Below are 18,682 nucleotides of genomic sequence, written 5' to 3' on the forward strand. Positions count from 1 at the left end.
CCCACATAATTGCTCTACCGTCACCTAATTTTTATTTTCAAGGCTCAGCTGATCACTTTGGGGAGAAGAACTTACCAGTCAAATTGTCTGGTGGTATTGAAGATTATATAGGCCCAATAATACATGGATAATATAGCTTGCTTGCTGATGTGATATCACAGATCTTTTGCATGATATTTTGTCCTTCGGAATAACTGTGATATTGGGCACTCCCTTCTAGTTCTAGTAAATGTTAATTCAGCAATAAATAACTTCATAACACCTAGGGTGGAAAGAAAACGGTACAAACCTGCACCTTGGATGCTGTCCACAGAAATATGGAATAATATAAAATAACCTGGGATTGGAACATTCAGGGTAGTTCTCAAGAATACATACATTAATATCCTAAAAAAAGAAAAAGGGAGAGGAAAGAGAATACAGTCAGATGTTTCCTACAGAGCTCTCTGTTGTCTTCCACAGATCTGAGTACAATTCTTAGACTCCAAATCCCAACGACCAATCTTGTCATCAAAACGTTTTTTCCAGAAAACCGTGCTAGTCTCATACTGTATTAACCTTGCTTTAGAGGAATATAAAATACTTAACAAGCTTTTAACAACAAAGCATATGGTTTTAACAGCATGTTTGTCCAAGGATTTAGCACAGGTGCCAAAGCATATTTGATGACTTCAGAAAGTTTTAACTAAAGATTAACCTAAAATCATGGTATGATGAACAACAACAACAACAAAAAGTTATGCTTAATATTAGAAGAAATACCTGTTTGACTTCAGCATAATCTTTATTAATTCTACATTATGTATATTAACATTTTAAAATTCTGTTTTGAGCATAGCCATTTTCTGTGAGTAGATCCATTATTGGGGTCAAACCACTGCCAGAAGAAACTGATGTTCAAAATAACCAGCAGTCAAAACACCAGTTCTTTGCAAAATAAGTTACTGTTCAATGCCTTCTTAATGGTGCTTCCTTTAATAATACAGTTTTTACCGATACATGTAGGCAATCTTGTTAGGCTGAATACTAGAATTTATCCATCACGACGAACACTTTTTTACACTGTCATCAACTGGGTAAACTACATTGCTAAAGAGGAAGTCTAGCATGATATGCAGACTTTTGTTTAACTGTATGCTAACTGTGGTCTTTCTGAAATTGTAGTCTCAGCAACTTCCAAATAAAAAAACCCCAAACCACAGTTGACTGGGGGACCATTTTGTTTCTAAATCCACAGGAATTGAAGTTTGCTTGCATACAAATTAGCAACTTATTTTTAAAGCTAACAAAGGACACATAGCTAGTAAATTAATGATCATTTTCAGATCATAAAAGAGGTATTTCAGCAATACCAGATTTGCTATGAATGTTTATGTTACAGCTGTTTTCTTCGTCTTTGGAACACAGCCACGCACAGTGAACAACTTGCCCAGTACAGAGTGTACTATTTCAGATGTATTATGACTATGAAGGCTATGCCAAATATATACATTTATCTGCAACCATTTATTATAAAAACTTGTATGAATATGGCAACATCTAGAATTTCTGAGATGCATCTGTATAATTTTCTGATGAAATACTGTAAGAGACAAATTTTAACATGAACTTGGAAATATACATAGGCTGGCCCTTAAATTCGGAGTCTTAAATATTTATCTAGTGATCCTTTGTCCATGGCCTGATGGCATACTAATGATTATTGATCACACATATAGCTCTTCTAACCCCCAAATGACAGCTGTTATGCCATGGACCAATTTATTGATGTCACTCCCCAGTATTTTTCTGGAAGGGAAAACACCCTATAAGGTCCCTCCCCTGGTAGTTAGGAAAAATAATTACTTAAATGTATTTGGATAGGAGGCTACCAAGGAATAGTAGGGTCTTGACGCTGAGGAAGGCAATGACAAACCACCTTTGAAAATTTCTTGCCTTGAAAACCCTGCAGGGTCTCTGTAAGTCAGCTGCGCCTTGACGACAAAAACGGTATTTACTTGACCCTTTCTTCTTTTTAGATTCAGCATTAAAAAAAATCTCTTTAAATACCCTCTGTCAGGATTATGCTGACTGTGTTTGATGTTTCCTGTGAGTGAAATGCAAATGTTATTGCTATTGCAATGTCCCTCTCTTCCTTCCTCTCAACAACCTCCGGGCACCGGTCTACCTCTTCAAAGAGGTGCGAAAGGTTCCCAAGTCCTTTGATGTGTTGTAGTATTGTCGCAGTAACCATTTGGTGTGGCCTGCCACGGGGGGAGGGGGGCTAGTGAAATAAAGTAGCGAGATCTGAGCGTCCCGCTCAGATCCAACTTTAGTATGTTACTCTTCGTATCTAGAATAAACGCTGTAGAACCTTTTCACGGTCTCCGTTATTTCTATGCTCGAGAGCCTGACATTAAGTTGGATCTCCCAGTTTGACCCGCACTCGGATCCATGGCTGAAACGGATGGAGCTGCAGGCGGGCCCCTCACTGGCGAGCTGGTTGGAGTGGCTGAGCGAACCCCAGACGAGGACGCAGTGCCCCACGGCTCGAACGAAGTGGACGAGGTAGAGAGTTCCCTCGGTCCCAACAGAAGTAACCCCCGTGCTGGTGCAGCTGGGCACCAACCTTTGCAGCGAAAGTCACGGAGTTGCCGTTACTCTGGGGTCCCCTCTCGAAGCCGCGTGCTGGGGAACCAAGGAAGCGGGGAGACGGGAGTTCCCTTGGCTCCACGCAGTCAATGGACTGGGACATGTACTTTGGAGTGGGATCCGGGCGGCACCGGAAGCGAAAGTGGTCGCGGACCCAGGGTCCGGAACCTGGGGCATGGGCCCCTGAGAGAGGTACAGTTGCCGTCTGCGGGCCGAGAGCGAGCTGAAAGTGCGACTGGGGGAGAGTACAATTCCCACTGGCGCAACATAGAGCTCCTCTTGGCCCGCAAGATAGCCAGCCGCAGAGCGGGATCGTCAGGATCCGGGCCGGGCTGTTGCCGGCCGGGCCAGCTTCTCTTCCAGAGGAGGGGAGCCGGGCCGGTGCCCGGGCCCCAACGCATCGGCGTCCGGGCAGCCGGGCCATCGGGCCCCTCCTGGGTCGCTAGAACCGCCACCGCCCTGCAGCCCGGCAGCCCAGCGCGCTTTGAGAGAGCCAGTTTTGATGGGACGATGGAGAAGCTGGCCCGACTCCACTCGGACCAGTCGAGGTGCATATGGAAAGGCACAGCAGTGACTCACGTGGGATGAGGGGTGAGCAGGTACATGAGGTGCGGGGCTCCTGGAGGGGAGCGGCGGCCCGTCTGTTATGCGCGAGGACTTTACAAGAGCTGGGCGCTTGAATTGGCACGTTCCCTTCCCCGGGCTTCATGTTGCATTACCCTGTGACAGAGGCTGCAGAGTGGGATTGCTGGGAGCCGGCCCATGGCCAGCGGCCGCCACCAGAGGATGGAGGGACTGCCCATGCCCGCACTCCCCCCCAACAACGCAAGCCGCCTGGGTTGCCGGAAGCTTCTAGAGGCTTCACGCCTGGGCCAGAAGGGCACGCCCACCGGACCGGGCCCGGTGGGCGGCGGTTGAAAATCCATCTCGCCCGGGTTGATAGGAGACGCTGCCCAGCACTTCTCGGCGTGCAGGTGGTGAGGGCCCTCCCTGGGAGGGGCGGTGGCCGGGTTGGGACTCTTGGCGCTTTGGTAACGGCCGGGCACTCGAACTCGTCCCCCCACCTCGAAGCTTCGCCTGTTAGCTCTGCAGCGGCGGCTCGAGGAACAGTTTGGGGGGAGGAGGTCCATCCCCAGTCACAGCGGATCTTGAGGGGGCCCCAACCCGTGAGGAAATACGTCGCTGAGTCCCGCCAACTAGCCAGGGTGGTTCAGGGCTGGCCAGAGCCGGTGAAGGCCTCCTTCTTTCACGAGGGGCTTCTCCCCGAAAGATGGCTCCAGTGGGTCCACGATGCCAGTGAAGCAGACATCCCTGGTGGGGGTGGTTCACACAGGCGGGGATGGCAGAGATCCGATCCAGCGCGATGGAGTGCAGCTGCTGGAACAGCAGCCAGCGCCTCAGGCTCGAGACCCACGCCGCCCAGCTTCTCCAGCTTCTCCGGTGTCTGCCGCGAACGGGTGTGTGGCCCGTAAGGTCGGGGGCAAACCAAGGAGCCCTAGGGTGGGGGAAGTCCTCCGTCCCAGATGGGATCGGGCCTACGTAGCAGCACTCCGTGCAAGGCTGTAGGCTCGACTCCGAGGGAGGCGTGTGGCAGGTGGCCCGGATCCCAGCAAAGAGTCGGTTAAGCGGTTAAATCCACAGCCACCTGGCTCTGATGCGCCGCCTCGATGCCAGGCCCCTTTGGAAGGGTGCGAAATCGACGGGTGAGTGAAAACCAGCGTCCTTTCCTTTCTCCCAGGGACTGTGTTGAATCAGACTTGTGGGATTAGTGTGCAGACGCAGGCCCTTGTTAACTCAGGTTGCACCCACCATCTAATGCAGCCGGCCCTTGTAAACCAGTTGGGGCTGCGGCGGGTTCCCCTGCACTGCCCCATTCTGTCTGAGCAGATGGATGGGGCCACCTTGGGGGGTGCACCGGCCACGCATCGGACAGTGTTGGCCCTGACCCAATGCTGGGGACACTGGGAGGAGTGGCAGTTCATCATCGCGAAGGTGGCCAACTATTCCCTGGTGCTGGGGGTGCCTTGGCCCTCCAACTCGTTTCGAGTGGTTGATCCCCCTTGCGGTGACCATATGTCTGGGTCCCCGCAGATGCAGGCGGAGGTCTCCCACGAGCAGGCTGGAAGCGCACTGGTCGTCTCAGCCATCCCCCAGCCCTACCGAGAGCTCCAGAGGGTATTCGAAGAGACGGAGGGCGACAAGCCAAAAACGAACAGAATCCATATTCGGTTTAGACCTGAAGCAAGTGGTGTTCAATGTGTTGGGGTGGAGGGGGAAGGAAATCGCCAGCCCGAAGTGTTTCCGGCATGTGTGACTTCGCAGGAGCCAGCAGTTCAAATGGGCTCCATGGCAGTCATCGGGCAGCAGAGAGTCAGCGGGGAGGATGCCATTCCCCAGGGACAGAGACTCTGGGCTGGGGGTATGGGAGGTAAGCCGTGGAGTCGGGGACAACCCATTCAAGTGGGTGGCTCAATGGGGACGGCATCGGATCTACCCCCCATCGACATGGAACTACGGAAGGGAACCCTATACAAACATTGCGGGCAGATGTATGTTCAATTGCCTTGTGAAGTTGATGTAAAATTAATGGATTTGGTGGGATTACATGTAAGTTTTAAAAAGTGTAATGGGAAAATTCGTGTTTTGACCCGTGAGAAAGGTAATAAGGATTTCACACTTGGTACTGGCTTACTCTTTAGAAATGCTCAAATGAATGTTTCCACTAACCCCCAGGGAAGTGGTTTTTGTGATGGCTCCGCCATGACCTTCCATCCACGTTTGCTACAATTAGCGAACTGGAGACTCCCTTGCCGTCTTCGGGTCCTTGTTTGACCCAGTTTTCCCTGCTCTCTGAAGCCGCTGTTGACAGAGCCTTAGCTGCTGTTAGACCTACTACCTGTCCTCTGGATCCGTGCCCGTCCTGGCTTGTAAAAACCTGCCGGGCGGAGCTACGACCCCATCTGTTGAGTATCATCAATGGTTCTCTTGAGCAAGGAACCTTCCCGGATGGGTTGAAAGAGGCAGTGGTCCACCCACTCTTAAAAAGACCATCGTTAGATCCAGGAGATCTGGCCAACAGTACCGCCCGCTTTGAATCTTCGTTCCTGGGGAAGGTAATTGAGAGAGTGGTGTTGGAGCAGCTTCAAGGTTTTCTGGATGACACATCGGCTTTCGACCCCTTCCAGTCCGGCTTCCGTGCTGGGCATGGGACGGAGACTGTTCTCGTCGCCGTCACAGATACTCTCCGTATTCAGCTTGACCAAGGCGGATCGGCGCTGCTGGTGTTGTTAGATCTCACCGCAGCGTTTGACGTGGTCGACCACGATCTTTTGGCCCACCGCCTGGCCGCCTCCGGAGTGCGGGGCACTGTCCTTCAATGGATAACCTCGTTTCTCCGGGGCCGGAATCAGCAAGTGAGGTGCGGGGACCAAGCCTCCCGGAAGTGCCCGCTCCAATGCGGTGTGCCCCAGGGGGCATTACTGTCCCCGCTGTTATTTAACATCTACATGCGACCCCTTGCTCAGTTGGTACGGAGTTTTGGGCTGATTTGCCACCAGTACGCTGATGACACACAGCTCATTCTGTTGATGGAGGGGGGAGCAGCCGCTCTGCAGCTCTACAGCATTGTTTGAGGCGGTTGCTGGTTGGTTGGGCGACAGAGCAGGTTAAAACTGAATCCTTCGAAGACGGAGATCCTCTGGCTTGGCCGTGAAGGGGGGGAGGGGATTTTCCAGCCGCCGGTGTGGGAGGAGGCCACATTGGCACCGACCCCCTCCGCTTCAAGCAACCTGGGGGTCCACCTGGATTTGTCTCTCTAATGGAGACCCAGGTGGCCCATACAACCCGGGCTGCTTTTTTCCACCTTCGTCAGGCCCAGTCCTGGCTCCCTTCCTCTCCAGAGCGGACCTAGCCTCTGTGATCCATGCAACGGTCATCTCCAGACTTGACTATTGTACCTCGCTCTACGCGGGCCTTCCCTTGCGTTTGATCCGGCGTTTAAAACTGGTCCACCATGCAGCAGCACGTCTGCTTACAGGCAGTGGCTTTCGGGAACATATCCAGCCTGTGCTGCGGCAGCTGCATTGGCTTCCAGTAGAGTTCCGGATCATCTTCAAGGTGTTGGTACTGACCTTTAAGGCCATTCGCGGCCTGGGGCCATCGTATCTTCGAGACCGCATCACCCCATATGTCCCTAGGCGGCCTCTCCGATCGGCGGAGGCCAATTTACTGGTGGTCCCTGGCCCCTCGATAATGCGGCTGGCCTCCACACGGGCCAGGACCTTCACAGCCCTGGCCCCGGCCTGGTGGAACGCTCTCCCTCCAGCTATCCGGGCCCTGCGGGACCTTGCAGAGTTCCGCAGGGCCTGCAAGACGGAGCTGTTCCGCCGGGCCTTCGGAGGATCCAGCCGCCAATAGTGCCCCCGACATTGGCCATTAACATCTGGGCCGCTAATCCATCATTGCGACTCGCCATGCCTCCCTTTATCGTAGGGAGGGAGGGATTTTATTTGACCGGGACACCGGACGACAACCAACTAATTTATATCTTGAATTTTAACTTAATTTTAATCTGGGTTTATATCTGATAAATGTACTAGGAAATTTTATTGCTGCTTTTATATGTTATTTTAATTGTTATTTAACTGTATTGCCGACATGTTGTGCACCGCCCAGAGCCCTCCGGGGATGGGGCGGTATAAAAATCTAATAAAATAATAATAATAAAATAAAAAAGATGACTTATGGGGTGAATGGAGAGGGGAGAAAGGGTCAACTCCGGACGCCAGCCCTCCAGAAGAGCAGCAGGAGGGGGTGTGTGAAACAACTTTGCCAGAAGGGAGTCCTGCACAGAGCGTAGATGCTCTCAGTGAATTGCCTTTGCCCAATTGTAGTGAGCTAGTAGGGGAGGGCAATGTTACTGAAGGGTTAACTTCTCTACTGGACAGTGATTTGCAACAGGAGCCAGAAGTTAGCGAAAAGCCTAGCACAGCAGGATACCTGGAGATGCAAGCAGGCCCCTTGAAGGAGAGTGTGGACTTTCCACAAGGTGATGCAATTGAGACTACACAACCAGTCAAAGCAGTCTGTATTGACTTGGCGGATCCTGTCACTGCCAAAAGCAGCAGCTTTCCACTTCAAGCTAAGGGGGATGGAGGTAAAGTGCACAGAGGTTTCTTTTGGCCGGACATACACAAAGATTTGCTAGAATTTTGCGAAAATTGTGATGTGTGTGAGAAGGGGGATTTTCCACAAGGTGATACAACTGTAATTACTCAACTAGTTGCATCAGTATGTGTAAATGCGGAGGGAGGGAAATTCTCTGTGGATGCAGACTATCGGTATGCTGTGGGTTGGTCTGATGTACGGAAGCTGCAGCAGCATCAGTTCAATGTAATTTGCTCGGATTTCAAAGATGAGGTTTACTTTGACACGGAAAGCAAAGTGATGCAAAGTGTGGGTAGGGACATGTTACGGATGTTGCATCTTGGAGCTACCAGGAAGAAAACTTCGAAATGGAGAGATGCTACTGTGGGTTCTCCAGAGAAGAAGGTATCTGACTATGGTCGAAAGGAGCATAAGTCTTGTAGTTCAATGCTCTTGAGCATTGCATTGTGTAGTAGTCTGAAAGTATGTATTAGTCTGAAAGTGTGTTTTGTATTAACATGATTTTCTTCATTCTGTATTGTGATGCTATCATAAGGACTATGTTATGCATGAAAGGAATTTTAGTTAGCTCAACTCTGTATTAGAGATGACGGAGGTGAATGCAAAACATGTAATCTTGTCTATATGGATGTGTAGTCTTTAGCCTGCAGATTCCCTCTCTGAAAAGGGGGCGTGTGATGGAAAATAGTTAGCTGAACTATGTATTAGCTAGCAACACATGACACCATGCCAACGGTATTATTTGGAAGATGTGGAATGTGATCATGGAGCTTACAGACTTCATCTCACCAAGGGGCAACTCAACTGCCCTTACACAACCAGCCAACGCCATCGATGTGGCCGATCCGGTACCTGTTGAAAGCAGCAGCATCCCGTTTCACGCTAGGGGGCATGGGAAAAGGGCTCTTGGGGAGAGTAAGCTACTCTTGGGGGGTAGCTTGTTTCTTAAACTAGGTAGAGTTTTAGGTTGGTGCAGCCGTTTAGTTTTGATGAGGGGTAGTCTCAGTGATTGTTATTGATTTCATTGCATTGTTTCATGTATGGCTGGTGGAGTTAATGTATCACTGTACTGTCTCAAAATATTGGGGGCGAATTGTTATGCGCTGTTATGCTGATGTTTTGACCATTACTCTGTACTTACGTCTCTCTGCGTTTTATTGACTTATGATTAATGTTGTGGAGATCATGGATTTAGGGACTGTAAGTAGCAGGTCTCTGTATTAAGTAGAACTGACCGTTGGGGGGTAATTTTTGTAATCTCCTCTTCGTCAAATGGGGGGGGGAAGGTCTTAAGGGGGGCGGAATGTCAGGATTATGCTGACTGTGTTTGATGTTTCCTGTGAGTGAAATGCAAATGTTATTGCTATTGCAATGTCCCTCTCTTCCTTCCTCTCAACAACCTCCGGGCACCGGTCTACCTCTTCAAAGAGGTGCGAAAGGTTCCCAAGTCCTTTGATGTGTTGTAGTATTGTCGCAGTAACCATTTGGTGTGGCCTGCCACGGGGGGAGGGGGGCTAGTGAAATAAAGTAGCGAGATCTGAGCGTCCCGCTCAGATCCAACTTTAGTATGTTACTCTTCGTATCTAGAATAAACGCTGTAGAACCTTTTCACGGTCTCCGTTATTTCTATGCTCGAGAGCCTGACACCCTCCTGGTAATTTCTGATTTTTTTTTCTAACAATGCATTTTGTGCATGCCTTTCCTTTTATTATTAAGCTCACTTTACCAAAGATCCTGAGCAGAAAACTAATACAACAGAATAAAATAAAACTTGTGACAGGATAAAAAATAATTCATGGATTTAAGTAATGAAGAGGTAGAATGGACTATATCAGATTCCAGGGGAAGTATCACATTTTGAAAAACTCTCCTATGTTAGGAACTTCCTGCAAAACTCGCTTGTGCAAGAAAAGACAGAGCGCACAGACTTTTCCTATGCTGTGCAAGTTTTCAATTCAAAGGAATATTTGAGTTGGAATACCCTGTATTTGGTCTGCACAGGTAGAGATCATGCCACCACTTCATTCATCTCTGCGAGAACTTTATGACAAAATGACAAGATGGAGTTTACCTCTGGACACACAGGAAGCAATTACACACTCTATTGAGATAGCAGCCATCACTTGGTAGGTTACTGCCACCATTTCACACGGTAACTGGTAACAATTTTGAACATTCAGTTTATGAAATGATAACTAGGGATATCACTTGAATAACAAAATATGTGAACATACTCTCAAGGAGGTAAGTGGAGTAAAAACCACCACGTGAAAGATACGTTGTAAAAGCCTGTGTCTCAATTGTTTTTCAAAGTCATTTTATTCTTAACCACTGTTGTGTAAAACCTGAACAATTAAAACTTTTTTAAATGAGCAAAATATGTTTTCAACTTTTAAAGATTAAATAAGCAATCAGGTTTCTATAAAGTTCATTAGCCAGAAGGAATATTCAAAAAGACTCATAAATCATACTATAAAACAAATCTTGATATGAATAATTTCCTGGTTCAGGGCCTTCAGAAATTGAAGTGGATGTAACTGTGCAATCAAGCTGTGCCATTTTTCAAGGAATAAATTATGACAAAAACAGAACAGCCAAACTCCAAGTGCATAATAAGATTTTGGATTAGTTATCATTCCTTTCCTTACACTGTTTAATGTTAGAACTGAAGAAAAAGGAGACCTGACTCCACTAATGCCGCTAGTGAACTGGTAATCTGCTTGTGTAGAATACTAATTCTTCTGTAGTTTCCCCGATATACATAATACAGAGAAGGATTTTCCTCTAATCCCATTGGTTTTGGTGCAGTAAATAAAAATAAGATAACATCCCTAGGATGTCCTATGGTAAAATTTGAACCTTAGTTATTAAAAAACACAACAACAACAACAACAACAACAACAACAACTACTACTACTACTACTACTACTACTACTACTACTACTACTACTACTACTACTACTACTACTACTACTACTACTACTACTCTCAGCTTTATCCTTCCGTCTAACACTGTCCTCCTGCCAAATCCAGAGTCTGGGTTTCTGAATCCATGTATTTTCTGGTGAGAACCTACTGCAGATTTGAATAGGAATTTCAATTCATGGAAAGACATAGGCAGAAAAGATGAAAATAATTTCCAACAGCAACTTCCACTGATATGGCTGAGGCTAAAAATTAGTCTTTAAAAATTGCGGAAGTCCCAGTACAAATAATTCTGGTTTGGCTGTAGCTTTCACTCTAAGTACATATCTTATCCCATTTTAGAAGAAGAAGAGTTGGATTTATATCCTCCCTTTCTCTCCTATAGGAGACTCAAAGGGACTTACAAACTTTTTTCCCTTCCCCCCTCACAACAAACACCCTGTCAGGTGGGTGGGGCTGAGAGAGCTCCTAGAGCTGTGACTCGCCCAAGGTCACCCAGCTGGCGTGGGTTGGAGTTTGCAGGCTAATCTGAATTCCTCAGATAAGCCTCCACAGCTCAGGCGGCAGAGCGGGGAATCAAACCTGGTTCCTCAAGATTAGAATGCACCTGCTCTTAGCTACTATGCCACTGCTGCATACAATTAGACAGTGTTGATTCACTATTTACAAAACATGTCCCAAATGTTTCTTTTTTATACTGAACAAACCTATAAGAGAGTGTTTGACTTGGACTGGGGAGCCTGTGACAATAAAATGGAGGCATGTATGCCACTCTGGTATCCTTAGAGGCAGGGCAGTCTAAAATGTGATGGAAAGGAAAATGAATTTAAAAATATGGGAAATCAGGGAGCATCTCCTGCTAGCAAGGTGGCTGTTCTTCACATATAGAGTGTGTCATTTCTGACTGATGGAAAATCCTTAAAATCTACTATCACAACTTAAATATTTTTCTCAGAGAAAAAACATTTACAAAACAGGTAAAACCTGACCATACACATAGACAACCATGTATAATATGAATTAATTACAACTGCTTTCTTAAAAACATTACAACCTTCTTCCTTAAGTAGTCAGCATTTTCAAGCTCGATCATCTCTTCCTGCATCTCTCAATCATTTCCGGTCTACATTAGTGAAAACCACTTTCTTGCCTTCTCCTCGATTCTGGCATCACAACATCTTTGTTTATCTTTTTTACATATGTCCCAGAAGCAGGAATCCCAGAGTGTGAGGAATCAGCCATAAATCCCCCCCCCCCGCTTTTCTGCTTCCTTCCCACTACCCTGTTTAACCACTGGGAGCGTGGGGTAAGGCACTTATAAAAACCTGGTTTTGCTTTCTTGAAATGGGGGCGGTGGGAGACACGGGGGACAGATTGCCCCTCACTTCACCCTTTGATTCCCTTGGCAGAGCCTTCTGTATTGCGAAGGATAGCTTGGCTCAGCTATTAAGCTTGAGGCATACAGAAAACTCCCAGTGAGGTTAGAAAAACTTTTAAAAGACACATTACATTTAAAATAGAAAAGATCAAGAAGTACAAAATAACAAGCATTCTCACAGCAAAGACAAATACAAGTTCCTTAACACATGTGAATTTAACTATCCTTGTCTCTCACTAGTGTCTCCCTCAAAGGGGAAAAAAGTTCCCTATTGACCTCATTAAAAACCCTGAGACCTGACAGGGCAGAACTTTTGACAAGATGGGGAAAATGACAACAAACATCTGGTTGCCAGGTCTACAGTTTATTACAACATACTGTCAGTTATTCCATGCTCTGTATACTCTTATCTAGACATCCTGAACCATCTTGGATGTACATCCCTATGGTACTTGCAATGCAAGTTCTAGCCAATTACACATATTCTGATTCTCAGGGATGCTAAGAAGGAGTCTTGGGTAGAGGACAAAATTTCTGAGGCCCAAGTCAGCTGGAGGGCCTCTGAAGCCAGCATCATTCTGCATTCAGTGAATACATTTCAGTGAACACATCTCAATTTATTTTACTTCTAATGCAATTCTGCACTGCAGTTACTAGAGGCGCAGGGAAGGCAGAGCTCTATCCGCTTGCTGTGCTTTTCGACAAAGTTTACTACAAGGAACCAAACACTTGCATATCCTGCTAAACCCATCAACCAAGCCAGAATTGGAGCAAGGCAAGACCAGCCAGCAAAGCTTATGGTTACTATAGTCACTGTCAAACTGAAGCCTCCTGCCAAGACTGTTATTGCCAGCAGTTTGTTTCCCTTTCTTTCATTCCATCCAGCTCCATAGTTTGCTCATTTTGCTACCTGATTTTGAAAGGGAAGCCCTCTTCTTTTCCTCTTTGTCCACACTTTCTTCCTCCTCCATTTTGCTCTTCCTTTCATGATCCATTTTCAGCTTTCTCCTTTCCTATTTTTTCTCCTCCAGCCCCTGCACCTCTCCACTTTATTAGTCTTGGTCTCAATTCCCCATATCCCTACCCTGATTGATAATTTATAACTTACTTTTTCTGCACTTTATAATTCCCGAAGCCTAAAAAAAGCCCAAAATATTCTGAGAGACCCGTCTCATCCAGCACACTCTCTTTTTGAACTGTTACCATCCAGCAGACGATACAGGTCTATCAAAACTAGGACAAAGAGGCTTAGAGACAGCTTCTACTCTAGAGCTGTGGCTATGCTAAACTCTGCGGCTTCGTGTTGATGTGTTTGCGGCTGTGTAGGGATGGGTGGAGGAAGGGGAAAGTGAGAATGGGGTATGAGTCTGAAATTGTGTGCATCGAGGAATGCTGCTGTAAATTTCGTTGTGCGTGCACAATGACAATAAAATGCTTATGCTTATACTTAATAAAAGTATTGTACACAGATGCAGTGGCAGGATTGTGGTGGTTAATATTTCCCCATGATCTATAAAACTAGTAAATGATGCTCCCACACACCTTACATGCACAACAGTGGGATGTTAATCTGTTTTAGAAATTACACATGTGGAACAGAAATTAGAATGTTTAATCAGTGGGTTGTATTGGAAGGACATCTGATATCCCCTTGTAAATGCTACTTTGCTACTGTGGACATTGAAGTGTCAATGTCCTATATTGCTCCACATATATGTGTGTGTACAAATACAAATTCAGACACAGGGAATTTGGCATTCCAAGCTTGATTGGGTGGATATTACCAACTCCTAAAATGATAAAAATAAGGTCACAGCACCTGTATCTTTAACAGTTACATATAAAAGAGATTTCTGCAGCTGCAGCTTTGCCTACTCCTAGCATGCCAAGCTGCACCTGTCAAATTCCCCTGTTCTGCACAATTATTAATAGACACAGTAGTCTTTACATCTTGTCCCTCTAGTAACAGCATGATTTCAAAAGCATTTCTACCCAACACACTAAAAATGGATTAACAGCGGTTCTGTTACCCCACACAGACCGGTAGTTCTGTGTGAGCGGCTACAGCTCTCAAGTGGAGGATTCTCAGCAGTTGGAATACTTTTCGGGATTCTTTGTAAACAGAAGTGACAGTTAAAAATAAATATCAGTATGGGTTTTATGCAGAGTTTCCCAAAAAGCTTCCGTGCCAAAACAAACAAAAAGTTCCCTCTTGAAAGTTTGTACATATTGCATTCCCGCCCAGACAGCAGTCTTTACACTAGGCAACCCACAAGAGTTTCTCTGTATATTACAGGCACTTTACATTTTATTATATTTCTTTCCCCTTCTGCTCTCTTTCCTTGTTGTATATAATTGCTGATTTGTAAACTGTTGCCAAGGTCCTTATTGGATGATCCTGCTCCTTTTGTAAAATTAAGTATTTCATAAACAGCAATTGATACAAAGCTGCCCTGTGTTGTGTTGGAGGGACCAACTGAAGCAGCTGGACTCCCGGTAGCTTGTTTGGTGGCCTCCCCTTTCCCTCCCTTATGTCTGCTGTTAGAATAGAATAGAATAGAATAGAATAGAATAGAATAGAATAGAATCTTTATTGGCCAAGTGTGATTGGACACACAAGGAATTTGTCTCCGGTGCATATGCTCTCAGTGTACATAAAAGAAAATACATTTGTCAAGAATGTTACCGGTAGTCCTACCCCTGATGCTCTGCCCATAGAGCATCCCAAGTCCTCTTGGTGCCTAAGGCAGGCTGGAGTCTCATCTCTATCTCCCCAGGTCTTTTCCATGAGCACCTGCTGGCCTCAAATGCCTCGGAGCTTTGCGTACTAGCATCTTCACCTAGCATCCTGTTGGCCATTCCATATCTTCCCAGGACCTTGCTGGAGCTGGGTACGGATATTTTGTCTTTAATGTCAGCAAAGCATCCTCCCCCACTCCTCCCTGGCCAACACCTCATTCTACACCGCTGGAGCTGATGTCTTTGGAACCTTTCCCACTCCCATGCTAGTCCCTTCGGCCACTGCCTTCCCCCTCCCACCATCTCCCAGAACAGTTTTTAAAGTCCCATTGGCAATGGCTACTGATTGCTGTTATGTCTGACAGAGCAGTGTAAGACCTCTGACTGTTGACTGGGCTCCTCAGGACAAGCCGCCCAGAGACACCAAGTAAGCTACAGTTTAGGACCTGATTATGAGGGGCCCTTAAATATAAATTTCACTGTTAGAATAATATACTATGGGGCTTCTTAAGCTTGACTACAGGTCTAAACTGGATGGTCTTTTTCACCAGTAGAACACTGTCTTTAGAACTTAGGTGAACTATTTATTGTGGCTGAAGACCATATTGTCTTTAGAATATTGTCTTTGAGATGTGTTTGGCTTCTGTTTACTGCCTTTCAGGTGTCATGCCAATACATTTATCTTTAGCTAGGGTTTTAATGGACGGGTTTCTTTCTTTTAAAAGCGATGGTTTGCTTCTGAACTGCAGGTTGTTTTATGTACACTACTTTTGAGTGCTTTGTATTTCTGTCTTAATATTGATAATTCTATGGTTGTTTTTATTATTTTACTGTATTATTTTATGAATTCCCTTGAGCAGGTATCTGGAGAAGAACCAAATACATTTTCTAAATAAATAAATGGCACTTTGCACATTTCTAGGTCAAGATCTAGTCTGCCCTGTGCATGATCAAAAGGATTTATTCTAACTGGAGGAGGGGGAGGAATGGGGTGCTAATTCTTTTTTGTGAGAGCAACAGAGAGAGGCAGACATAAAGACTGCAGTAGGAAAAGAGGCCAAAACAATCGCCTTGATCATCAGCCACACGTCGAGGGAAATTTAAACACTTTCTTAGAAAAGTACATTATTCAACTTTAAAAACAAATTCCATTTTTTAATGTTAATTTAAGCAAGAATTTTGTCTTGCTTACGAATGTAAGGAGATGGCTTAAGGGAGCCATATGGTGAGCAGATGCAGTGTAAGCCTGCATGCATGGCCTGCCAATGCTACTCAAGCCAAACATTTTGCAGCCAGTGCTATTCCACCATGGGTTCCACTTCAAGGAGGTGAACATTCACTGTGCCAAACTGTGTGGGTGTTGTGTGAAATGGCTAAGAGTCCACTGGAGACCAGAATAAGGCTTGCAGCACTATTTTAGTTCCCAAACTAGACTGCTGGGGTATTAGGTGGCTGCTTTCTTTCTACAATCCTTTTATTATAGCCACACTTTTATTGTTCCAACCAAACTTAAACCATTCAAAAAAACAAAACAAAAAAAAACCCATTTCAGTTGTCCAATTCCATAAATTGCTAAAAGTTATCAAAGCAGGAGCACTTCCACAGGGAAGCAATGAGGCTTAGGGTCACAAGTCAGGGCTGGACACGGTTTAGTTGTCAGCCTACGAGAATATCCATAAAATGTGTATTTTAGAGAGGCAGAATGGTGTAGGGGTTAAGAGTGGTGGGCTCTATTTTGGAGAATTTTGATCCCCTGCTCCTCCATATAAGCAGCAGACTCTTATCTTGTGAATTGGATTTATTTTCCACTCCTCCAGATGAAGCCTGCTGGGTGACCTTAGGCTAGTCACAGTTCTTCAGACATTTCTCAGCCTCACCTACCTCACGAGGTTTCTGTTGGGGGGAGAAGAAGGGAAAGGAGTTGGAAATACCCTTTGAGATTTTTTACAGGAGAAAGGTGGAGTATAAATCTAAACTCTTCTTAAGAACATAAGAAAGAGCCTTTTGGATCAGACCAGAATCCATCTAGTCCAGCACTCTGCTACTCGCAGCGGCCCACCAGATACCTTCTTCTAGTGGGGGAAAATATCAGAATTGATAGCATTGATTCAAAAATGTGAAATCAGTGATACTGACATGTTTGCTCCCCCAGGTGCAAGGGCCAGAGTGGATCCAACATTGGGTGGCCCGAATCTAGGAATAAGGGATTATAAAAAGGCTGTGAGATCATTCAGGCCCATGCATTCCCTGGAGCAAATTTAACTGCTAATAGTGGATATATCATCAAGTGCAGTTAATACAAGAGAAGTCAAGTTAGATCACACCTATGTTCCATTTAGTCCAGTACCCTAGTGCAAACAACGGCCAGTCAGAGCCACATGGAATCCTACAACCAGAGCCCATGGACAACAAAACATCACCAGCTAACATTCTAGTATATAAGAGAAACTGTCTTGGGGGGGGGGGGGGCTCTGAGATATATAACTCCACACTCAATTTTACCAGCCATTTACTCCTCACTCAAGCAAGAGCACCGCCTAGAATCTCTGGCAACTAGGACCCTGGAGGTTTACATTAAAATGACCCATTCATTTCCAATCCACATTGGACCATCCTGAGAGAGTTACTTAGCTGATTATCAGGTATTTTCTAGGCTTTCTACCCTGTCATTTCATTATTGCTGTAGCACTATGCTTTAAGGATATCTTCTTGGCAGGTCAGTCTAGATCAGGGGTAGGGAACCTGCGGCTCTCCAGATGTTCAGGAACTACAATTCCCATCAGCCCCTACCAGCATGGCCAATTGGCCATGCTGACAGAGGCTGATGGGAATTGTAGTTCCTGAACATCTGGAGAGCCGCAGGTTCCCTACCCCTGGTCTAGATGTTCTCAGGAGATATTGAATGGGGGATGACTGGTTACCAAGATATTTTCTAGAGAACCCTTGCTCTAAAGGTATTATCCAGCAATGAAGACACACCCACAATGAAGACACACACACAAAAAACTATGCTAACTTATTGCTCACCCCCAGAACCAGGTAACTGATGATCAAAGTAGCACTGGTTCCAAAACAGATTTGTGGGGGACTCTTCCAATCACCTTCCTCCATTATACAAACTGTCCATCTATTTGTCTTTTCTCTCCTTTTTCCAGTCAGTTACTACCTATAAAAAGACACATACTTTTATTCCATAGTTGTCAGGTTTATTTTGAACTTTTTCTGAGGCATGCCATCAAATGAATTTTTGAAAATACGTAATGGCTTCAAAAAACACTTTCCTGGTCACCTTTTTTCATAGCACCATTGGCTAAAACCAGACTCTCTTCTGAGAGTCTGACCTACTTAGAATTGATCCCCCAGTGTCTATCAAATTTCCCAACTTTCCGGCTCCTAACACTGTCAAAGAATTCTAAGAGACTGGTGGGCCAGGACTTTCCACTACAGAATCCCATTTCCACTAGAGAAAGCCTTACTAAATTTTCTCCAGCAAAACTTGATTTAATGAGCTACTTCAAGCAGGTGTCTGAAACAATGACATATAAATTCCTTAAATAAACAAACAAATGTTGTTTTACCCAATGCTTTTTATCAATTTACCTGGGGCATTAATAGGTATATAGTTTTTTAGGTTTGCTCTGGTCCCTTAAAAAACCCCTGATGAGATGCAAATTATTTTTCAGTCTTCCTAGCACAGAAACTGCGGTTAACCACAAGTTCTTAATTAGATCAGCAATTTCATCTTGAGTTTTGTAAGAACTCTTGGCTCTACTCCCTATCCTGGTAATTGTTCGGTTTTAATTTGTCAATTAGTCCTAAAATGTGATCAATTAAGATACTGCA

General features: G+C 45.5%; 1 protein-coding gene across 1 annotated transcript in view; it reads right to left on the reverse strand.

The window, feature by feature from the left end:
* Positions 1-18,682, reverse strand: part of UST (uronyl 2-sulfotransferase) — a 146,180-nt gene that overhangs the window by 29,064 nt on the left and 98,434 nt on the right. The window contains exon 6 of the mRNA XM_048489046.1: positions 290-387. Within this exon, the coding sequence (XP_048345003.1) occupies positions 290-387 (98 nt within the window). The remainder of the gene's footprint in view (positions 1-289; positions 388-18,682) is intronic.

Source organism: Sphaerodactylus townsendi, linkage group LG01, assembly GCF_021028975.2.
Source record: "Sphaerodactylus townsendi isolate TG3544 linkage group LG01, MPM_Stown_v2.3, whole genome shotgun sequence".
Lineage (NCBI taxonomy): Eukaryota > Metazoa > Chordata > Lepidosauria > Squamata > Sphaerodactylidae > Sphaerodactylus > Sphaerodactylus townsendi.